General features: G+C 50.0%; 1 protein-coding gene across 1 annotated transcript in view; it reads right to left on the bottom strand.

Moving 5' to 3' along the window:
* pgm2l1 (phosphoglucomutase 2-like 1) overlaps positions 1 to 24,491 on the bottom strand; it is a 223,921-nt gene that overhangs the window by 184,805 nt on the left and 14,625 nt on the right. The window contains exon 2 of the mRNA XM_072477505.1: positions 662 to 829. Coding sequence (XP_072333606.1) covers positions 662 to 829 — 168 coding nt within the window. The remainder of the gene's footprint in view (positions 1 to 661; positions 830 to 24,491) is intronic.

Here is a 24,491-nt window from a genome sequence, read left to right as displayed (position 1 = left end):
CACATTCCGGCGCCTGTTCGGGTACACAGAGAGAGAATTCAGAATTCTTAGCTGGTACAGGAATTGAACCATCGCTGCTGGTCTTGTTCTGCCTCACAAACCAGCTGTCTTGCCCACTGAGCTAAACCAGCTCTATGTGAACAGCCACATCTGAATTGTACTGTAATACACTTTCAGAAGTTTTATGAATTAAGTATATTTTTAGGAAAAGGGGTAGAGGAACAGTTCATGCTCTTTACAATTAACTATTCAATGACACTTGCTGCATGATATGCATGTCAGTACAAGACAGGAACAGAATCATGCACAGCTCTGACAACTCTTTTCCCTAACCAGCCAATGGTCAAAAGTTATCCAATTAGTCCCACTCCCCTGCTCTTTCCTCAAGAGCCCTACATTGATTCACAAAAGTCAGGGGCAGCATAGTGGCGCAGTGGTTAGCACTACTGCCTCACGGCGCCGAGGACCCGGGTTCAAATCCTGGCTCCAGGTCACTGTCCATGTGGAGTTTGCACATTCTCCCCGGGTCTGCGTGGGTCTCACCCCCACAACCCAAAGATGCACAGCGTAGGTCGATTGGCCACGCTCAATTGCCTCTTAATTGGAAAATAATAATTAGGCACCCTAAATTTATTTTTAAAAATCTCAGTCAGGTACTCACCTGAGTGGACTGTATGATTGTCAAGTCGTTAATACAGGAGAAACCAGCACCCATTGCAGAACGCAGCCCTGCTGTACCAAACGTCATTCTGCGGCACAGACGATCGCGCAATTCCTTCTTCTTCCCATCATGTAGCAACTTCTCAATCTCAGCTTTAGTCTTAGGGTTCTGGGAACAAGAAAATATATTTTCAAATAAATTTATTAATAAATGCAAAATAATAAAACAGCCTGCTGATAGTTTCTCACTTGCTCAATTAACAACAATAATTAATAAACCAGGTTATTTGTCTCATTACCACAGTTACATGAGTGTACCCAAGTATAGCCCAATGTTAGTTCATGTAGTAAAGACAACACATATTGGATGATCTTTTTTAAATAAAGGTTTGGTTATAGTATCCAAGCATGCATTGTTTAGCATTTATAGCTCTCTAGCAATTTTATGTAGTTGCCAAATCAAGTCCATTCAAAGTGATTGATAAAAACTCAGATCAAGAACCGTCCATTCCGATAGGAGACTAGCTGCTCGGATGCTATACACTAAAAGGTAATGATTGGCCTATACAACTACAGTAGAATAAATAAAGCTTATCGAGCAAAGTTGGAGGTTGGAATTATTGGAACGAGAGTAAAGCCCTCAAAACATGGCCACAGCAAACATACACTTGGTATTATGTTGTAAACTGGCACTACCCAAAGAAGAGTACCAGTTTTCCCAAACCACACCTCTGCCAACCCTTTGAGTGGTCAGCAGCCAGACAATCGTGCAGTCAGTCTGGAACTGGTCACTCTATGTCTCAAGAAACTAGTCGGTTGTTTTCTTAGGCAAATAGTAAAGACAAAGAATTCTGTTGGGTGGTCAAAAGCCACACAGGAAACCCAGAGAGTCAAAAGTGATAACTTCAGGTCTTGGAACGAGGTTATGTTGGCCTGTATTCTCCGTTCCCGCTGCCAGCCCACCCCCGCCTGCAGTTTTCCCTGCAGCGTTGAGTGGCTTCAATGCAAAATCCCATTGACAAGTGGGGTGAGTAGAGAATCGCACTGCCAGCGGACGGCGTGCTGCCGAGAAACATGGGGCTGGGGAACCGGAGAATCCAGCCCGTTATTTGCACAATAGGAAATGCTGGAAAAACACCTGTGGAAAGAAAAATAGAATTGATTCAGGTTGATGATGGCTCTTCATCAACCTGAAACAATAACTCTGTTTTTCTCTCCATAGATACTGCCTGATCTATTGAGTATTTCCAGCATTTGCTGTTATTATTTATTCTGATTGATTGATTTTTATTGTTACCTGTACTGAAGTACAGTGAAAAGTATTTTTCTGCGGCCAAGGGAACGTACACAGTACGTACATAGTAGACAAAAGAATCATCGACACAGTACATTGATGGTGGTGCATCAACAAATAGTGATTGGTTACAGTGCTGAACAAGGCCAAACAAGAGCAGCATAGGGCGTTGTGAATAGTGTTCTTACAGGGAACAGATCAGTCCAAGGGAGAGTTGTTGAGGAGACCAGTAGCTGTGGGGAAGAAGCTGTCCAACCCGGTCTCCGCTTTAACCAAGCTTTTGGTCATCTGTCCTATTGTCTCGTGGCTCGGCATTGCGTTTTGTCTCACAAGCCTGTGAAGCTCTGTGGGACTTTAACATGTTAAAGATACTTTTAAACACAAATTATTCTTGGTTCCATCACTGGCCTATGGCAAGTTAGCTCTTCTCATAATCTGGAAAGAGTGGTTGTGGTGTCTTTGGATGAGAGGGGTGGAGGGAGATACTTCAGGTTGCTCAGCACCAAAACAACCTCGACAGACAATGTAAACATATGGATAAGCTTTGCAAGAATAATACAGGGCTTCTCATGAATTCTTTTCAACTATTTACTTGGATTCTGCAATATGCTGCCCTGAGGTTCTGAAATGTCCCCTGTTGGTGGTAAATCAAGTGCTTAGAAATGACAGTCGCAACCTTTATTTCCACCATATGTCTAAATAGTTTGTAACTTTCCCAGCGAACATGCTGCACATGGCCTCAATATGTTCGAGCTGAAGTGAGTGGAGTAAAACCTCGGATAATTATAAGACATGAGCAGGGACTTTTTGAAGGAGTCAGGATGTGATGGCTAGATGCGTGAATATGCTACAGGTTCTCATCGTTCAGGTTCAGTCATTTTGTCAAGTTATCAGAGGAGATTGAATAAGACAGTTAGTGCAGGAGTAGGAAATAACATTGGGAAATTTCTGTGGAGCCATATCCCAGCAAGAACAGGAGCAAAGGAAACTAGCAGAGAACATCCTGCCAGATCAATTGAAGACTGAATTTGCTCTGTATTTTCAGGCAAGAAACAATAATAACAAACATTACCTATCTTTTAAAAAACACACACAATGTCACGTACACAAGTTTACAAGCTACAGACTTCCGGGTGCAGCTATGCAGAGCTAGGTCGCATATTCGGTAGCTCCTGCTTGGAACGGACTTTTGGGCTCGTTACAGGGCCCCCACGGCATTTGTTTGCCATTTCCCGGTGTGGGAAGAAGGCTGCAACATTCCCCCGACAGTGTCCCCCAGGAAGGGTATGTCTCTTGGTTACCAGACACGGCAGAAACAGTAAAAGATTTGGCTGCAACTGCAGGATAAACAGGGCCTCTTCCAGCATGCAGGCGGGGGAAGGGTAAGCTTAAAGCTGCAAGCTGACCTGAGGGCCTGTATCAAAGGTGAATTCTAGCAGCAGAGGGAACAACTGTGAAAAGATCTCATCAAGGCCACTGAAGGGACTTCCGGTTGCGGTGATGCCTAGCTAGCCGCACGCTTCGGCGGCTCCAGCTCCGACGGACCTTCAGGCTCTTTTAAGAGCCCCAACGGGGAATTTTTCGACGACGCAACCCAGTGTGGGGTGTGTGAGAAGGGAGTCCACCCCAAACGAAGGAGGAAAAAACCGGCGGCGGCGGCTGCAGCGCGAGGAATCGTCGACCAAAGGGTCAGAAAGAGAGAAGTACAAGATGGCGGCGGAGAAAGCGCAGGCGACATGGGGGCCTGAGCAGGATGAAATTGTGAGACGGTGCGTGGAGCTGCTGAAGAGGGAGGTGCTGACCCCGATGCGAGAGGCAATTGAGGGGCTCAAGGAGACACTAAAGACCCAGGAGACAGAGCTCCGCGTGGTGGAGCAGAAGGTGACAGATATTGAGGACGAGATCCTGGGCCTGGCGGTTAAGACACAGACGCACGAGGCACTTCATAAAAAGTGTACTGAAAGGATCGAGGCCCTAGAAAACGGAGCGCGAAGGAAGAACCTTCGGATACTGGGTCTCCCTGAGGGTGTGGAAGGAGTGGACTGTGGAGCGTACGCAAGTACGATGCTGAGCTCACTGATGGATGCTGAGGCCCCTACGGGCCCCTTGGAGGTGGAGTGGGCAAATCGGATTCCGGCGAGAAGACCAAAAGCGGGAGAACCACCCAGGGCAATAATCGTGCGATTTTACCGCCTTAAGGATAGAGAAGAGGTCCTGAGATGGGCTAAAAAGGTGCGGAGTAGCAGATGGGAGAATGCAGTGGTACGGGTATACCAGGATTGGAGTGCGGAGGTGGCGAGAAGGAGGGCGAGCTTCAACCGAGCCAAAGAGGTGTTGCATAAAAGGAAGGTGAAGTTCGGGATGCTGCAGCCGGCAAGACTATGGGTCACGTATCAGGAGAGACACCATTATTTCGAGACGGCGGAGGAAGCATGGACCTTCATCAAAGAAGAGAAATTGGATCGGAACTGAGGGACTGATGCTGCAGGAAATGTTATTGTTAATGTTATGGTTGAAGTTAATTGAGAAGTAAATTAGGAAGGGGGGAGACATTGGGGAAATGTGGGCGCCGGTGAGGGGGGAAAGACGGGACATAGTTGGAGAATGGGGAAGGGGAGGGGGAGGGGAAAGGGAGCTGCGCCATAAGAGGCGGGTCAGGTAAAGGGATGTTCCCGCGCCAGAAAGAATAAGGCGGGAAGACAGGCGCAAGGCGGATGGGAGTTCCCCACACGGGGGGGTCGAGGAGTGAGCAGGAGTAGCCGGGGTCAGTTGAAGTCAGCTGAGGGGGAGGGGGGGGGGAGGGGACAACTGGGTTGCTGCTGCGGAAATCCAAAAGGAAATGGCTAAAGAGTGGGTGGGCGGGGATGGTGTGCGACGCTGGGGGAGCGAGCGGGAGCGCGGAGGCGGGATATGGGACTGGCCTAGAGAAGGTAATGGCTAGTCGACACGGGAGGGGGGCAGGTAGCCCCCTAGTGAGGCTGATCACGTGGAACGTGAGAGGCCTGAACGGACCGATAAAAAGGGCCCGAGTGCTCGCGCATTTGAAAGGACTAAGGGCAGACGTGGTTATGCTCCAAGAGACGCACCTAAAGGTGGCGGACCAAGTTAGGTTAAGGAAAGGATGGGTGGGACAGGTGTTCCACTCAGGACTGGACGCAAAGAATAGAGGGATGGCCATTTTGGTGGGGAAACGGGTAGCATTTGAAGCAAAGAACATTGTAGCAGATAGCGGAGGTAGATATGTAATGGTGAGTGGCAGGCTGGAGGGAATGGAGATCGTGTTGGTTAATGTGTATGCCCCAAACTGGGACGATGCGGGATTTATGAGACGGATGCTGGGGCGTATACTGGACCTGGAGGTAGGAAACTTGATTTTAGGAGGGGACTTTAATACGGTGCTGGACCCGGGGCTAGATAGATCCAGCTCAAGGACCGGAAGAAGGCCGGCAGCGGCCAAGGTACTTAAGGGGTTTATGGACCAAATGGGGGGAGTGGATCCATGGCAATTTCTTAGACCTAGGGCTAGGGAGTTTTCCTTCTTCTCCCATGTCCATAAAGTGTACTCCCGGATAGATTTTTTTGTTTTGGGAAGGTCGTTGATCTCTAGGGTGGAAGAAGCTGAGTACTCAGCCATAGCGGTTTCGGATCATGCCCCACATTGGGTGGACCTGGAATTAGGAGAGGAAAGGGAGCAGAGAACACTCTGGCGATTAGATGTGGGACTGATGGCGGATGAGGGAGTGTGTGCAAGAGTGCGGGGGTGTATTGAGAGATACCTGGAGGTCAATGACGACGGCGAGGTCCCTGTGGGAGTGGTATGGGAAGCACTAAAAGCGGTGGTCAGAGGAGAGCTGATCTCCATTGGGGCCCACAAAAGGAAAACAGAGGCCAAGGAAAGGGAAAAATTACTGGGGGAGATTTTAAGGGTGGATAGGGAATTTGCAGAGACCCCGGAGGAGGAATTGTACAGGGAGAGGAGACGACTCCAGAAGGAATTTGACCTTCTGACCACCAGAAAGGCGGAGGTACTGTGGAGGAAGGCACAGGGGAGGAGGTATGAATATGGGGAAAAGGATAGTCGCCTGTTGGCTCATCAATTGCGAAAGAGGGCAGCAGCGAGGGAGATAGGAGGAATTAGAGACGAAAGGGGAGACACGGTGCGAAGGGCAGGAAAGATAAATGAGGTGTTCAAGACCTTCTATGAGGAACTGTATAGGTCTCAACCCCCAGAGGGAGAGGAGGGGATGCGGCAGTTCCTGGACCAATTGAGGTTCCCGAAAGCGGAGGAGCGGGGGGTGGTAGGCCTGGGGGCACCGATTGGGGTGGACGAGGTTATTAAGGGGCTAGGAAGCATGCAAGCAGGGAAGGCCCCGGGACCAGACGGGTTCCCGGTGGAATATTACAGAAAATATGTGGACTTGTTGGCCCCGTTGATGGTGAGGACGTTCAATGAGGCCAGGGAAGGGGGGACTCTACCCCCGACGATGTCGGAGGCGACAATATCGTTAATTTTGAAGAGGGATAAAGATCCGTTGCAGTGCGGGTCCTATAGACCCATTTCATTATTGAACGTGGACGCCAAATTGTTGGCAAAGGTACTGGCATCGAGGATAGAGGACTGTGTCCCGGGGGTGGTGCACGAAGACCAGACAGGGTTCGTAAAAGGGAGACAACTGAATGTTAACGTGCGACGACTATTAGGGGTGATAATGATGCCCCCAGTGGAGGGGGAGGCAGAGATAGTGGCGGCAATGGACGCAGAGAAGGCATTTGATAGGGTGGAGTGGGAGTATTTATGGGAAGTGTTAAGGAGGTTTGGGTTTGGGAACGGGTTTATTAGCTGGGTTAGACTTCTTTATGGGGCTCCAACGGCAAGCGTAGTTACAGGTCGACATAGATCGGAGTATTTCCGACTATATAGGGGAACAAGACAGGGGTGCCCGCTGTCTCCATTGTTGTTCGCGTTGGCAATTGAACCTCTGGCCATGGCGTTGAGAGACTCCAGGAAATGGAGAGGGGTGATTAGAGGGGGAGAAGAACACCGAGTCTCGTTATACGCGGATGACCTATTGTTATACGTGTCGGACCCAGCGGGGGGGATGATAGAGGTTATGCGAATTTTGAGGGGGTTCGGGGATTTCTCGGGGTATAGGCTAAACATGGGGAAGAGTGAATTATTTGTGATACATCCAGGGGACCAGAGTAGAGAGATAGAAGGCTTGCCTCTAAGGAAAGTGGAAAGAAACTTCCGATACCTGGGGATTCAGATCGCTAGGAGCTGGGGAACCTTGCACAGACTTAATCTGACACGGTTGGTAGAACAAATGGAGGAGGACTTCAAGAGGTGGGACATGCAGCCTTTATCGCTGGCGGGCAGGGTGCAAGCAATTAAGATGATGGTCCTCCCGAGGTTCTTATTTGTATTTCAATGTCTCCCTATACTAATCACCAAGACCTTTTTTAATAAAATAGACAGGAGCATCACGAGCTTCGTGTGGGCAGGGAAAGTTCCGAGAGTAAGGAGGGGGTTCCTTCAGCGTAGTAGGGACAGAGGAGGATTGGCACTACAGAACTTGGGCGATTACTATTGGGCCGCCAATGTGGCAATGATACGTAAATGGATGATGGAGGGTGAGGGAGCGGCGTGGAAAAGACTGGAGAGAAAGTCCTGTAAAGGGATGAGTTTAGAGGCGCTGGTGACGGCGCCGCAACCGATCTCACCTAAAAGGTTTACCACGAACCCGGTGGTGGCGGCAACATTGAATATCTGGGGACAGTGGAGGCGACAGAGAGGGGTGCGGGGAGCCCTGGTGGGGTCCCCAATCAGGAACAACCATAGGTTCGCCCCAGGAAGAATGGATGGAGGATTTCAGAGCTGGTACCAGTTGGGAATTAGGAGGGTGGGAGATTTATTTATAGATGGGACTTTTGCGAGCTTGGGAGCATTGGAGGAAAAGTATAAGTTGCCCCGGGGAAATTTCTTGAGATATATGCAGGTAAGGGCGTTTACTAGACAACAGGAGAGGGAATTTCCGTTGCTCCCGACACAGGGGATACAGGACAGGGTGCTTTCAGGGGTGTGGGTCGGAGAGGGCAAGGTGCCAGAGATTTACCGAGAGATGAGGGAAGAGGGGGAGGAGTCGGTGGGCGAACTAAAAGGAAAGTGGGAAGAAGAACTAGGGGAGGAGATAGAGGAGGGTATGTGGGCTGATGCCCTAAGCAGGGTAAATTCTTCTTCCTCATGCGCCAGGCTTAGCCTGATTCAATTTAAGGTGCTACATAGAGCACACATAACGGGAGCAAGATTGAGCAGGTTCTTTTTGGAGTGGAGGACAAATGTGGGAGGTGTGGCGGGAGCCCGGCAAACCACGCACATATGTTTTGGGCGTGCCCGGCACTGGAAGGGTATTGGAAGGGAGTGACGGGAGTGATTTCGCGGGTGGTGAAGGCCTGGGTCAAACCAGGCTGGGGGTTAGCTCTATTTGGAGTTGCGGAAGAGCCGGGAGTGCAGGAGGCGAAAGAGGCCGACGTTGTGGCCTTTGCGTCCCTAGTAGCCCGCCGCAGGATCCTACTCATGTGGAAGGAGGCAAAACCCCCCGGACTGGAGGCCTGGGTAAATGATATGGCGGGGTTCATTAAACTGGAGCAGATAAAGTTTGCCCTGAGAGGATCGGCTCAAGGGTTCACCAAGCGGTGGCAGCCATTTCTCGGCTACCTAGGGGAACGTTAGAGGGAAGACAGATGACCAGCAGCAGCAACCCAGGGGGAAGGGGGGTGGGGGGTGGGGGGGGGGGGGGAGGGGGGGGGGGGGGGTTTAGTTTAGTTTAGGTCAAAGATAATGGGGTTTTGTTACTTGTGTATTGTTAAAAATTTCTGTATTGTTATTGTTGCGTTTGCTTTGTAAGAGGGGAAAAATTGTTGTTTGGGGAAAAAATTTCAATACAACATTTAAAAAAAAAAAAGTTTACAAGCTACACCACATTTTTGTTTGCTGTAGGACATTTAAAAAAATAAAATGAACACGTAAAATTGATGTGTACAAATAAGGAATAATTATTTTTAATGGAAAGTATGAGCAAGTGTGTAATGCAACATTATCCACATAATTAAAATAATTGTTTTAAAGAGTTTAAAGGTAATCCTCCTTTCTGCAAGTATCCAGCAGAACTTTCAGGTAGGAAACCAGGACTGAAAAGATACCATCTGTGCTACCGCTAATTTCTCTTGCAAGGTTTGAAGAAATTTCACCATCACTTTCGTACTGTACAATTGCACATATTATCTTGATGAATTTAAGACACTAATCTAACTTGTTAATTCTCTAATGTGCAAACTATGTGGAGACAAACTGTTTTCTCCCCAATCACGGAATCATGAAAAGAACAGAGTGTCCCAGTTTTGATACCTGCTTAAATTAACTTCTCAAAAAAGACCTTGGAGTGGATTCAATTGGCCTAGATGCTGGGCAAGAGGAAAGATATAATCAGTTGTACCAGGTGAAGATGAGATTCTAACCCATCAAGCTGCCTACATCACAGTGTGGGACATTTCACCACCAGTACTGGAGGGCTATTGGGCACCAGGATCAGTCAGCAGCTTTATAGATTAACATAGATTAACATAGAATTTACAGTGCAGAAGGAGGCCATTCGGCCCATCGAGACTACACCGGCTCTTGGAAAGAGCACCCTACCCAAGGTCAACACCTCCACCCGATCCCCATAACCCAGTAACCCCACCCAATACTAAGGGCAATTTTGGACACTAAGGGCAATTTATCATGGCCAATCCACCTAACCTGCACATCTTTGGACTGTGGGAGGAAACCGGAGCACCCGGAGGAGGATGTGCAGACTCCGCACAGACAGTGATCCAAGCCGGAATTGAACTTGGGACCCTGGAGCTGTGAAGCAATTGTGCGATCCACAATGCTACCGTGCTGCCCCAGGAGAGATAAGAGGATAAAATTTGGAGGGAGAGAAAAAAAAACTGCTGCATATGCTCTGAACATTTCTTGCCTCCTAGCCATCTGAACTAATCTTTTTTTTCCTTATAAATTTAGATTACCCAATTCATTTTTTCCAATTTAGTGTGGTCAATCCACCTAGCCTGCACATCTTTTTCTGTGGGGGCGAAACCCACGCAAACACGGGGAGAATGTGCAAACGCCACACGGACAGTGACCCAGAGCCGGGATCGAACCTGGGACCTCGGCGCCGTGAGGCAGCAGTGCTATTCACTGCGCCACCACGCTGCCCATTTAAAAAAAATTTAGATTACCCAATTCATTTTTTCCAATTAAAGGGCAATTTAGCGTGGTCAATCCACTTAGCCTGCACATCTTTGGGTTGTGGGAGGAAACCGGAGCACCTGGAGGAAACCCACGCAGATACGTGGAGAACGTGCAGACTCCACACAGTGACCCAAGCCGGGAATCGAACCTGAGGCCCTGGAGCTGTGAAGCACAGAGCTAACCGCTGTGCTACCGTGTCGCCCAAGATGTGGTTAGATGGGTGTGGTAACCCACTGTTGCACCTGTATTAGTTGATGTAAGGTAGGACCTGTATTACAGGTTCGCCGGTAGTCCCTGCCTGCTGGCGGAGTATAAATATGCGTGTCCTCCATTCAGCAGCCATTTCGCCAGCTGCAGTGGGAGGCCACACATCTTAGAGCAATAAAGCCTCAGTTGTATCCAAATCTAGTCTTTGTTCAATTGATCGTGCCTCAATTTATTACTCTAAGATTTTCTAAAAGGTGGACCTCCGAATCAAACCAGATCGCCTGCAGCTGGATCCGCAATCAAGCGACGCCAAAAAGGACATCAACTCAGCGACCACCCCTGTTCCGGAGGCTCAGAAGATACAGATCCTGTACTCAAGGTTGAGCTCCAACGTGTTTCCGCTAATCCAGGACGCCCCGAACTATGCCGACGCCATGGCACTTCTCAAAGAAAACTGCGCACAGAAAACGAACATGCTCTTCGCCAGGTACGTACTCGCCACTCGCTCTCAACTCCCTGGTGAGTCTATAGAAGACTTCTGGCGGGCCCTAATCCCACTCGTCCGGGACTGTGACTGTCAGGCCGTTATGGCCACCGAACATTCCAACCTTCTTATGCGGGATGCTTTCGACCTCACGTAACATTCCGGCCTACCCCTCATGGACCCCAGACGGCCGCCCCCATGGGGGCCGTACCCAGCCAGCCCGCGCACCGCCGGGGTCCCCGATGTTACTTCTGCGGCCAGCAGAAGCACCCTCGCCAACGTTGCCCGGCCCGCGCTGCCCTTTGCAAGGCTTGCAGCCAAAAGGGGCATTTTGCCGCGGGCCAGGCCCGCGCAGTCTCCGCTATCACCCCCCCACCCCCCTAGCCTACACACAATGGGTGCCGCCATCTTCATCTCCCCGGACCACACGCCGCCATCTTCACCTCCCCAGACCACACGCGGCCAATGGGCGCCGCCATCTTCACCTCCCGGGGCCACGCGTGGCCAGTGGGCGCCGTCATCTTCTCCCCCTCAGTCCATGTGCAGCCCATGGGCGCCGCCATCTTGTCCAACCCCCGCAACGTGCGGCCCATGGGCGCCGCCATTTTATCCCCTGCAGGATCTTCAGGTGCCACCATCTTGTCTCCCCCACGGGACATAGACACCGACAGCATTCCAGGACCTGGGCCCCCCAGGCTCCCCATCATCCGATGTCAGCGACGAACCTCCAGGACCAATCCTGCTCCATGGGCACGTCCGCCTCCGCAAGGCGGACCTGTTGGTGGAAATGGTGCAAATGCTTCATGCTAACTCCCAGTATGCCTACGTGGCGTACCTCGGCGGCCGCCAAGATACTGTCTCCCTTATGGACTTAGCACCAGCAGGTTCCACACACACACACACACCTCTCCAGCCCGGCGCCACCCCCCCCCCCCCCCAACCCTCCCAGTGTTAACCCCACCAGGACCATCCGTCTTTCCCCTGCCCACGCCCGAGGATGAAGACGATTTTGGTATGCTCCCGGAGTCACCAAACATCAGGCCAGCATCGACATCGCCGCCACCGCTACGTCGCTCCCAGCTGAACATCAAGGCACCAGACCGGTTAAATCTCTAACTGGCACCGGGTGACTTCAAAAGATTTTTTTTTTTTCCTCTGATCAAATACTGTAAATATAAATTCATTGCTGCATATAGTTCTCCACCTCCGCCGGACTCAATTTTAATAGGGGGTGAATGTGGTAAACCAGTGTTGCACCTGTATTAGGTGATGTAAGGTAAGGCCTGTACTACAGGTTCGCCGGTAGTCCCTACCAGCTGGCTCCGCCCAGTAGGCGGATTATAAATATGCGTGACCTCCATTCAGCAGCCATTTCACCAGCTGCTGTGGGAGGCCACACATCTTAGAGCAATAAAGCCTCAGTTGTATCCAACTCTAGTCTTTGTTCAATTGATCGTGCCTCAGTGGGGTTATGGGTATAGGGCGGACGTGTGGCCCTAGATTGGATGCTTTTTGGGGGAGTGGTGCAGACTCAATGGGCTGAAAGACAGCCTTCTGCACTGTAGGGTTATTATGGATATTAAAAAGTTTATTTGCCCATTCAATTGCTGTTAGTTCATCTCAAGTCATTGCAGCAGTGCTAACCACTGTGCCACCGTGCCGCCCTCTTGTCAGAACTTCTAAGTATTAATGCACATTGGTCCACATTCTAGTTCGGACAAGCATGCCTGAGCAATACAGCACTGAAAAGGACCCACAGAACTCTTTTTAAAATCAGTACATTAAATGGAAATTTATCTGACAACCACCTTGAACCAAAAGGTTATAAATAGGTGATGGATCCGAGCCAATGTACAGTGTTTGAAAAGGCGATGATCTTTAAAAGTAAACATTGCCTTGGAAAGCCAAACCTCAGTTACAGCACAAAAGATTCTTGTCACTGAAGTCAAAGATGAGGTCTATGTTTAGCTTATCTTGCCAATGTCCGAAATGGTGATGAAAATTTATATCAAAACAACTTTCGTAGGACTGGAAGTTTAAGAAAAGAAGCTTCCTTCAAAGTCAAACCCCCGAGGTGATTGCGGGGGGGGTTAGTGTCCACCTTATGTGAGCACATGAGCAGTTGCGTTTCCACAAGCTTCAGCTGTGTTTGTTTTTTAATCCTTCATTTCACTTTGGTGCACATTTTATACTTTTTATTCTTGGATTCAATGGTTTGTTTTTCATTAAATGGCTTGCACTAACTATGTCCCTGGAAATTCCTAATTGTCCCCCTCCCCGAGGAAGAGCTGAAATAAACGCTCAATCCTTGTTTGTTCACAGTTGTCAGAGTGGGCTGGTGTAGGCCCCAGCTGGTAGCGGTGTAGTTGCCGGTAGCGGTGCAGTTGCCGGTAGCGGTGCAGTTGCTGGTAGCTGTGCAGTTGCCCGTAGAGGTGATGTTGCTGGTAGCGGTGCAGTTGCCGGTAACTGTGCAGTTGCCGGTAGCGATGCAGTTGCCGGTAGCGGTGTGGTTGCCGGAGCGATGCAGTTGCCGGTAGCAGTGACGTTGCCGGTAGCTGTGAAGTTGCTGGTAGCGGTGCAGTTGCCGGCGGTAGCTGTGCAGTTGCTGGTAGCTGTGTATTGTCAGTAGCGGTGCAGTTGTCAGTAGCAGTGCAGTTGCTAGTAGCTGTACAGTTGCTGGTAGCGGTGCAGTTGCCGGTAGCAGTGAAGTTGCTGGTAGCTGTGCAGTTGCCAGTAGTGGTGCAGTTGCTGATAGCGGTGCAGTTGCCGGCGGTAGCTGTGCAATTGCCGGAAGCTGTGCAGTTGCCGGTAGCAGTGCAGTTGCCGGTAGCGATGCAGTTGTCGGTAGCGGTGCGGTTGCCGGAGCGATGCAGTTGCCGGTAGCAGTGACGTTGCCGGTAGCTGTGAAGTTGCTGGTAGCGGTGCAGTTGCCGGCGGTAGCTGTGCAGCTGCCGGTAGCTGTGCAGTTGCTGGTAGCTGTGTATTGTCAGTAGCGGTGCAGTTGTCAGTAGCGGTGCAGTTGCTAGTAGCTGTACAGTTGCTGGTAGCGGTGCAGTTGCCGGTAGTGGTGCAGTTGCCGGCGGTAGCTGTGCAGTTGATGATACCGGTGAAGTTGCCGGTAACTGTGCAGTTGCCGGTAGCGATGTAGTTGCCGGTAGCAGTGCAGTTGCCGGTAGCGATGCAGTTGTCGGTAGCGGTGCGGTTGCCGGAGCGATGCAGTTGCCGGTAGCAGTGACGTTGCCGATAGCTGTGAAGTTGCTGGTAGCGGTGCAGTTGCCGGCGGTAGCTGTGCAGCTGCCGGTAGCTGTGCAGTTGCTGGTAGCTGTGTATTGTCGGTAGCGGTGCAGTTGTCAGTAGCGGTGCAGTTGCTAGTAGCTGTACAGTTGCTGGTAGCGGTGCAGTTGCCGGCGGTAGCTGTGCAGTTGATGATAGCGGTGAAGTTGTCGGTAACTGTGCAGTTGCCGGTAGCGATGTAGTTGCCGGTAGCAGTGCAGTTGCCGGTAGCGATGCAGTTGTCGGTAGCGGTGCGGTTGCCGGAGCGATGCAGTTGCCGGTAGCAGTGAAGTTGCTGGTAGTGGTGCAGTTGCTAGTAGCTGTACAGTTGCTGGTAGTGGTGCAGTTGCCAGCGGTAGCTGTGCAGTTGCCGGTAGTGGTGAAGTTGCTGGTAGCGGTGCAGTTGCCGCTAACTGTGCAGCTGCCGGTAGCGGTGAAGTTGCTGGTAGTGGTGCAGCTGCCAATAACTGTGCGGTTGCCGGTAGCGATGCAGTTGCCGGTAGTGATGCAGTTGCCGGTAGCGATGCAGTTGCCGGTAGCGATGTGGTTGCCGGTAGCGGTGCGGTTGCCGGTAGCGGTGCAGTTGCCGGGAGCAGTGCAGTTGCTGGCGGTATCTGTGCAGTTGCCGGTAGCTGTGCAGTTGCTGGTAGCTGTGCAGTTGCCAGTAGCGGTGAAGTTGCCAGTAGCTGTGCAGTTTCCGGTAGCGATGCACTTGCCGCTAAGTGTGCAGTTGCCGATAGCGGTGCGGTTGCCTGTAGCGGTGAAGTTGCCGGTAGCGGTGCAGTTGCTGGTAACGCTGCAGTTGCCGGTAGCAGTGCAGTTGCTAGTAGCGGTGAAGTTGCTGGAAGCGGTGCAGTTGCCGGTAGCGGTGCAGTTCCTGCTGAGCAGGCTCTCCCTTTGCGATGCAGTGTGCCTAAGAAGATGCTGTCTTGGCTGAGAATTTCAGCTCTGTGGTACAGGTCGTTGTAGCTCACCTCAAAGAATCGCGGGATACTTTTAGAAGAGCAGCAGAGGCGCAGGAGGGCTCAGGCACTCGAAAAAGCACTGTTCCTGGTTAGGGGCCGCCTTCGTATTGCCGGAATCATGCTACATGGTGTATCATTAATGCTGATGGGTTCAGGAGATGAGGACCAATCACTGGTCCTATACTCGACGCTCGTCGTGAGGGGTTGGTGACCAAAATGGGTCGATTCATTCCCGCTGCCTAGGCGGAGAGACAGCACGGTAGAAGTGATGGTGTGTCGTGCTTCAATCATTGGAATCCTCGAGAGATCCTGAAAAAATGCTCTTTGATCCTGCCTTATCCTTTGCCTTCTCGTGCAACAAGGAAGATGTCCATCCTGCAATTTATGCTGCAGTTCTTCTTTTATCCTGAACTTTATTCCCTATAGGGGCAGCACAGTAGTTAGCACTGCAGCCTCACAGCACCAGGGACGTGGTTCCATTCCAACCTTGGGTGACTGTGATATTTGCATGTTCTCCCCGTGGGTTTCCTCCAAGGTCCAAAGATGTGGAGATTATGCTAAATTGTCCCAAAGCATCCATAGATGTGCAGATTAACTGGGGTTACAGGATTGAGCGGGGGAGTGGGCCTAAGTAGGGTGCTCTTTTGGAGGGTCAGTGCAGACTCGATGGGTCGACTGGACTGTAGGCTCTCTATAGATCATGTTGTTGACTTTTTGTTGTTGTCTTTTTTAATCCTGTAGGGGGTGTGAAATGTGAGAATGATTGCCTGTGTCATTGATTATTCTGTTCCAGCAAAATCATTTTTCGTCAATTAAGGGAAGTGTGTTTTGTGTAGTTTTACTCCTTTTGGTTATTTTGTCTTATAAACCTTGTGGTGGGGGAGCGGTTTTTTTTTTTTTAAAAACCCAGTCTCGTTTATGAAGAGGACAAGTGGAACCCGAATGGGTGGTTATGAAAAATGAAATTAAAATCGCTTATTGTCACAAGTAGGCTTCAAACGAAGTTACTGTGAAAAGCCCCTAGTCGCCACATTCCGGTGCCTGTTCAGGGAGGCTGATACGGGAATTGAACTGTGCTACTGGCCTGCCTTGGTCTGCTTTCAAAGCCAGCGATTTAGCCCTGTGCTAAACCAGCCCCTATGGTTGCTAGGGTTAGTTCAGTCCTCACTGAGATGGAGGATAGCCCCCCAGTCAGAGCCAATGCATTTCAGTTTTCCTTTTCCATTTATTTTAATAATCTTTGAATTATGAATCAGTGTCTTTATTCTTTTGGCCTGGGCAGAGTTTGTATCTGGGGAGGACTGGGTTCCTTCTGACTCGGAGGTGGAGTTTTTTTGTTTCCCCATACGACATAGGAGCAGAATTAGGCCACTTGGCCCATCGAGTCTGCTCCACCATTCAATCATGGCTGATATGTTTCTCATCCCCATTCCCCTGCCTTTTCCCCATAATCCCCGATCCCCATTAATCAAGAACCCATCTACCTCTGACTTGAAGACACTCAGCGATTTGGCCTCCACAGCCTTCTGCGGCAAAGAGTTCCACAGATTCACCGCCCTCTGGCTGAAGAAATTCCTCCTCATCTCTGTTTTAAAGGATCTTGCCTTCAGTCTGAGATTTTGTCCTCTGCTTCTAGTTTTCCTCTCCACGTCCACTCTATCCAGGCCTCGCAGTATCCTGTAAGTTTCAAGAGGATCCCCCCCCTCATCCTTCTAAACTCCGAGTACAGACCCAGAGTCCTCAACCGTTGCTCATACGGCAAGTTCTCATTCCAGGGATCATTCCTGTGAGCCTCCTCTGGACCCTTTCCAAGGCCAGCACATCCTTCACTAGATACAGGGCCCAAAACTGCTCCCGCTTGGATCTTTCTCCTTGCACCTCTCCTGAGCTGTGATGGCGGTTGGTTTGTGGAGGAGGGAGGCTGCTCCGAGTATCCTTTCAGCATCTTGACGAGGTTGGACGGCCGCCCTTTGGGGGTTTTCCCCTTTTCTTCTCTTCATCTGGGCAAGCATTATGTTGGTTACGCTTCCTCCCAGGACGACCGTCAACCTCCCACCCCTGGCCAGGGATGGAATCATTCTCTTTTTTTTTAGGAAACATTTTAATGAGGTATTTATAATTTTAACATTTAACATATTAACATTCTAAATAACAGAATGGTCCAACACACGTAAAAACCCCACAGTAACATACCCAACTTCCCCCCACCCTAACTACCCATAGATTAGATTCCCTGCTCTTATTTTCCACCTCTATGCCTCCCATTCCCCCCTCCTGTTGATGGTCAGTTTTCCTTAAAGAAGCTGATGAACAGCTGCCACCTCCGAGCGAATCCCTGTATTGAACCCCTTAAGGTGAACTTAATCTTCTCTAGCCTGAGAAACTCTGCCATGTCACTGACCCACACCCCCGACTTTGGAGGCTCCAAGTCCCTCCATCCCAGCAAAATCCGTCTCCGGTCTACCAGGGAGGCAAAGGCCAAAACGTCAGCCTCTCTTCCCCCCCCCCCCCCCCCCCCCCCCCCCGGACCTTCCGACACTCCAAATATTGCCATCTCTGGACTCGGAGTCACCCTCCCTTCCAGGACCTCTGACATGACAGAGCAGCAGGGTAGCACAAGTGGATAGCACTGTGGCTTCACAACGCCAGGGTCCCAGGTTAGATTCCCCGCTGGGTCACTGTCTGTGCGGAGTCTGCACGTTCTCCCTGTGTCTGCGTGGGTTTCCTCCGGGTGCTCCGGTTTCCTCCCACAGTCCAAAGACGTGCAGGTTAGGTGGATTGGCTATGCTAAATTGCCCTTAGTGACCAAAAAGGTTAGGAGGGGTTATTGGGTCACGGGGATAGGGTGGAAGTGAGGACTTAAGTGGGTCGGTGCAGACTCGATGGGCCGAATGCCCTCCTTCTGCACTGTATATTCTATGTTATGACATCTGCGAATCCCTGCCAAAATCTCCTCAGCTTCGGACACAGCCAAAATGATTTGCCAGACTTCCCCCGCACCTCCCACATCTGTCCTCCATCTCCTCAAAAAACCTACTCATCCGGGCCAGTCATATGAGCCCTGTGGACCACCTTGAACTGGATCAGGCTAAGCTTGGCACACGATGAGGATGCATTGACTCTCCTCAGGGCCTTCTCCAATAGCCCGACTTCAAACTCCCCCCGCCCCCCAAACTCGTCCTCTTCCTCTTCACCTCCCCGATTGGAACCCTTCCCACTCTATTAATTCCTTATATATTTCCGAAACCCTCCCCAACCCCTGTTTTTGACATCACCTTATTCTGTAGTCCCCTTCGAGAGCGGCGAGGGAAGCTTGGAACCTGCCTCCAGACAAAGTCCAGTAACTGCAGGTACCGAAATCCGTTCCCAACCGGTACCTCAAACTCCTCCTCTAGCTCCTCCAGGCTCGGGAACCCCTCCTCAATGAAAAGGTCCCCAAATCTCTCAATCCCTGCCCGCTGCCACCTCCTAAAGCCCCCATTCAGCACCCCCGGAGCGACCCGGTGATTGTCACAGATCAGTGACCACACCGACACCCCCTCCTGTCTCATATGCTGCCTCCATTGCCCCACATTCTCAGGGCTGCCACTACCACTGGGCTTGTGGAGTACCGAGCCGGCGAGAACGGCAGAGGTGCCGTCAACAGAGCCTCCAGACACGTGCCCTTACACGATGCAGCCTTTACCTGCTCCCACACCGACCCCTCCCCACTACTCACTTCCTAACCATTTAAATATTAGGCGCCAAGTCGTAATTAATAAAGTTCGGAAGCACCAAGCCTCCATCCCCGCGCCCCCGCTCAAGAAGGACCTTCTTCACCCACGGGGCTTTCCCAGCCCATATAAAACCCAAGATCGCCGTGTTCATTTTCCTACAAAATGCCTTGGGGATTAAGATTGGGAGACACTGAAATACAAACAGCAATCTTGGAAGGACTGTCATTTTCACAGTCTGTACCCTCCCTGCCAATGACAGCGGGAGCACGTCCCACCTTCGGAGGTCCCCTTTCATTTGTTCAATCACCCTGCCCAAATTTAGTTTATGAAGCTGACCCCAGTCCCTTGCCACCTCAATCTCCAGATACGTAAAACTCCTTCCCACCACTTTGAACGTCATCTACCTCAGTCTCCTCTCCTGCCCTCTTGCCTGGATCGCAAAGACCTCGCTCTTGCTCATGTTTAGTTTGTAGTCTGAGAACCGGCCAAATTCCTCCAGTATTCCCAGAATTCCTGCACCCCCCCCCCCCCCCAAAAAACTGGTCTGTTATATACAGGAGCAAATTGTCCGCATAAAGCGAGACCCTATGCTCCACCCTCCCCTCTCACTATCCCCCGCAAAATGTTCGATGCCCTCAGCGCCATTGCCAAAGGCTCTATGGCCAGGGAAAACTGTAGTGGGGAGAGTGGGCACCACTGCCTTGTCCCCCTGCACAGACTAAAATACTCTGATCGAACCCGGTTTGTCCTTACATTCGCCACTGGTGCCTGATAAAGCAACCAGACCCAATCCAAAAATCCCTGTCCGAACCCAAATCTTCCCAGGACATCCCACAGGTACCTCCACTCCACCCGATCAAAGGCCTTCTCTGCATCCTGGCAACCACCACCTCGACCTCCCGCCCCTTCACAGGCAACATTATCACATTTAGGAGCCGTCTAATATTGGATGTCAGGTATCGTCCCTTCACAAATCCCATCTGGTCCTCCCCTATTACCTCCAGAACACAATCCTCTATGCGCATGGCCAAGATCTTTGCCAGCAATTTAGCATCTAAATTCAACAGGGAGATCGGTCTATATGACCCACAACTCTCCAGGTCCTTATCCCGCTTCAAAATAAGAGAGATCAATGCTTGCGATAACGTTGGGGGGAGCACTCCCAGCTCGTTTAACTCATTAAAAGCCTTTACCAGGAGCGGCCCTAGCAACCCGGAGTTTTTTATAAAACTCAACTGGTTATCCATCAGGTCCTGGGGCCTTACCCGATTGCATCGCCCCAACCAGTCTATAACCTTCCCAAGCCCAATTGGGGCTCCCAAACCCTCCCCCAACTCATCTATCCTCAGGAACTCCAGCCCCCCCAGGAATTGCTTCATCGCCTCCTCCCCGGCTGGGGGTTCCGATTTGTACAATCTACTGTAAAACTCCCGAAACACATCATTCGCCCCCGCCGGATCCAAAACCAACATCCCCCCTGTATCTTTTCCTTTCCCAATCTCTCTCGCCGCCTCCCGTTTCCTCAGCTGATGTGCCAGCATCCTGCTGGCTTTTTCCCCATATTCATACACCACCCCTTTACCCACCTCAGCTGTCTCTCTGCCTTACCTGTGGACAGGAGCCCAAATTCCAGCTGCAGTCTCTGACGCTCCTTCAGAAGCCCGTCATCCGGAGACTCCGTATGCCTCCTGTCCACCTGTAAAATTTCACCAATCAGCCTGTCCAACTTCACCTGCTCAGTCTTGGCTGGTTTAGCACACTGGGCTAAATCGCTGGCTTTTAAAGCTGACCAAGGCAGGCCAGCAGCACAGTTCAATTCCCGTACCAGCCTCCCCGAACAGGCGCCGGAATGTGGCGACTAGGGGCTTTTCACAGTAACTTCATTTGAAGCCTACTTGTGCCAATAAGCGATTTTCATTTTCATTTCCTTATGTGCCCAAATTGAGAGGAGTTCCCCCTAATAACCACTTTCAGTGCCTCCCACACCACCCAAGCCGAAACCTCACCTGTGTCATTGATTACATAGAACATACAATGCAGAAGGAGGCCATTCAGCCCATCGAGTCTGCACCGACCCACATTAATCCCTCACTTCCACCCTATCCCCGCAACCCAATAACCCCTCCCAACCCTTATGGACACTACGGGCAATTTTTAGCATGGCCAATCCACCTAACCTGCACGTCTTTGGACTGTGGGAGGAAACCGGAGCACCCGGAGAAAACCCACGCAGACACGGGGAGAACGTGCAGACTCCGCACAGACAGTGACCCAGCGGGGAATCGAACCTGGGACCCTGGCGCTGTGAAGCCACAGTGCTATCCACTTGTGCTACCGTGCTGCCCACATCTTGAAATACCCCCGAAAGGCCTCCCTCACCCGCTTGCACTCGTCCTCCTCCGCTAACAGCCCCTCATTCAACCTCCATTGCGACCGCTGGGCCTTTCCTTTGTTGACTTGCAGGTCTACCCAGTGAGGGGCATGGTCTGACACCACAATTGCTGAATATTCAGCATCTACCACCTCAGCCAGCAGTGGTTTGTCCAACACAAAGAAGCCTATCCGGGAATAAACCTTGTGTACATGGGAGTAGAATGAAAACTCCTTACTCCTTGACCTCCCAAATCTCCACGGATCCACGCCCCCCATGCGCTTGTTGGAATCATTCTCTTATGGTGCGCTGCCCTGGAGGAGGTTGGAAAGGTGCAGGTTCGGTGGGTGTGCAGGTTTTTGGGTTGTGCAGGAGTATAGTTTCTTGTATATTGATTGGTGCTGGCTGGGCCAGGCCCGTGGCTGTAGCTATTATGCTGCTACCCCCCCTAGTAGCTTGTGATGCCCCTCTTAAAGGGGATTGCAGGGGGGGTCTTGGGAGGCTGGATTTTCTTTGCCTCTCTGGTACATGGGAGTCAGGGAATGGGAGTTCTGTGCCGTGGTGGATATCCTGTTATTCCCCTGGGGAATAGGTCACCTTTTTGTTGATTGAATGGCCTATTCTCCTCTTCACGGATGGGTGTTGTCATCTGGTGAGATCGGTTTGCGTTTTTTTTTGTTCTGCCTTTCTTTCTTTTCAACTGTGGGAGGCCCTGAAGGCTTGGTCATAGTCTGTTCTTGGGGTTTCGTTACGTTGTGTGGGATGTATGTAATTCTTCTTAGAACTGGGGTTTTCATGTATTTTTGTAAAGATGGGTATGACGAATCCGCTCTTTGCTCCTACATGGGTGCAGATGGATCTGATATCTGGAAAGAGGAGGCTGTGATGGGTTGTTGGTGCAGTTGGCGCTGGAGTCAAGTGGGATGTACGTTGGTGTGCCTGATCACGGCGCAGGAAATTTGTCCCGATTTCTCACATCGACTACGGGTTTGGGCGGCATGGGAGGATGGGCACCATTTTGTCAGGTTTTCATTATTCTATCCGGTTTCTCCCTCGGTCTCAGGTGGGGCAATACAAGGGTAGTTCTGTTTAATGACTGTATTGAGCCAGCTGTGATGTTGTTCACCTGTTCCATTCTGTACTCCCGTACGTCACGCCATTTTTCTTTTTTCTCTACTGGTCTTATGGGAGGCATTACCAAAGTGCAACAGTATTGCAGAGATCAGAAAGTGCTTTTCCCTTTTATACTCCAAGTCATTATGGTGCAATGGTGGAAATCAGTTCATAAACAGAAATATGGAAACAGGCTATTTGGCCCAGCAGATCTCAATCCTACAAATGGAATGTTGGCATTTATAGCTGAAGGAATAGAGTTTAAAGGTAAGGAAGTGTTGTTGCAACTATACAAGGCATTGGTGAGACCACACCTAGAAAGTGTATTGTGCACAGTTTTGGTCCCCTTATTTGAGGAAAGATGTAGTGGCATTGGAGGCTGTTCAGAGGAGGTTCACTAGGTTGATTCCAGAGTTGAGGGGTTTGTCTTATGAAGAGAGATTGAACAGTTTAGGCCTGTACTCTCTAGAGTTTAGAAGAATGAGGGGCGATCAAATTGAGGTATACAAAATGCTAAAAGGTATGAATAAAGTAGACGTGGAGCAGATGCTTCCTCTTGTGGGGCATTCTAGAACGAGAGGTCATAATCTTAGGATAAGAGGTAGCAAATTTAAATCAGAGTTGAGGAGAAACTACTTCTCCTAAAGGGTTGTGAAACTGTGGAATTCTCTACCCCAGAGTGTGGTGGATGCTGGGACAGTGAGTACATTTAAGGAGGAGCTACACAGACTTTTAATTGGTAATGGGTTGAAGGATTATGGAGAATGGCAGGATGGTGAAGTCAAGGCTAGGATGGGAACAGCCATGTGAAATGAAATGAATGTTCGAAAGGTGGAGTAGACTAGATGGGTCAAATAGCCCAATTCTGCTCCTATATTTTATGAACATATGAACAATTGCCCTAACCCCATGTGGCCACTGTGTTCCCATTTCTCTTCATTCCCCTGTTCTTTAATCGTTTTGTAACCCATTATATTTTAATTTGGTCTCTGCTTTAAGTCACCAATTCAAACACTGCATTCCACAGACTCACAAGCTGCTATGTAAAAATGTTTCTCCTGCTCTCTGCCCTAAACCTCTTGCATTATCATCTCACATTATTTGGTGTCATAGTCATAGAGATTCACAGCATGGAAACAGGCCCTTCGGCCAAACTTGTTCATGCCACGCAGTGTTTTACCACTAAGCCAGTCCCAATTGCCCGCATTTGGCCCATAGCCCTCTATACCCATATCACTATCGAAATGCTTTTTGAAGGACAAAATTGTACCCGCCTCTACTACTGCATCTGGCTGCTCGTTCCTGACACTCACCACCCTGTGTATGAAGAAATTGCCCCCCTGGACCCTTTTGTATCTCTCCCCTCTCACCTTAAACTTATGCTCTCTAGTTTTAGACACCCCTACCTTTGGGAAAAGATATTGACTATCTACCTTATCTATGCCCCTCATTATTTTACAGACCTCGATTTAGCAAGGAGACAGATTAAGGGCTCGCTCTGTCCACTCTGCATTGGCTTTGTAACTCTGAGAAAGGAATAACATTTATTTTCAATATAAAAGGGTTAAGCAGTGGAGGAAGGCTAAACATTCCAACCCATTTTTGTTTGTTAAAAAAAAGGTTTAAAGTTGAAGAGAGAAAGTTAAGCGGAGTCCGAGCATTTCCTCAAATTATTTGGTGTGCGTGGTCTGTTCATAGTTCACGTAAATGGATTGCACCCGGCCCCCATGAGAGATTGGATAGAACCTGTGTCTATCTAGTTCCTCCGATATCTTCAAAATTGTAAACCCCAATATTTTTGTTTATTTTAAGACTGTGCGGAAAGAATGATTCGCTCCAACTTTATTATGAATACTTTGTTAAAAAACCTTTTATTCTCATTTTCAACATTTTCATAAAATTAAAAATAAAAACAAATACAAATACAAGAACAATCTCCCAAACACAAACAGCACCCTGCTCAATATACAGACCAAAACACCCACCTGTACATTCCGGGTAAAAACAATTGTCAGTCAATCAGTAAACAGTGTAATCAAAGACAATACCCAAACCACCACCCCCAATGTTCAATGGCAACCAATTCTCGAGAATACATAATAAACAGTCCCCATG

Source organism: Scyliorhinus torazame, chromosome 15, assembly GCF_047496885.1.
Source record: "Scyliorhinus torazame isolate Kashiwa2021f chromosome 15, sScyTor2.1, whole genome shotgun sequence".
In the NCBI taxonomy this organism is placed as follows: domain Eukaryota; kingdom Metazoa; phylum Chordata; class Chondrichthyes; order Carcharhiniformes; family Scyliorhinidae; genus Scyliorhinus; species Scyliorhinus torazame.
This window is presented reverse-complemented; position numbering and strand designations above follow the sequence as displayed.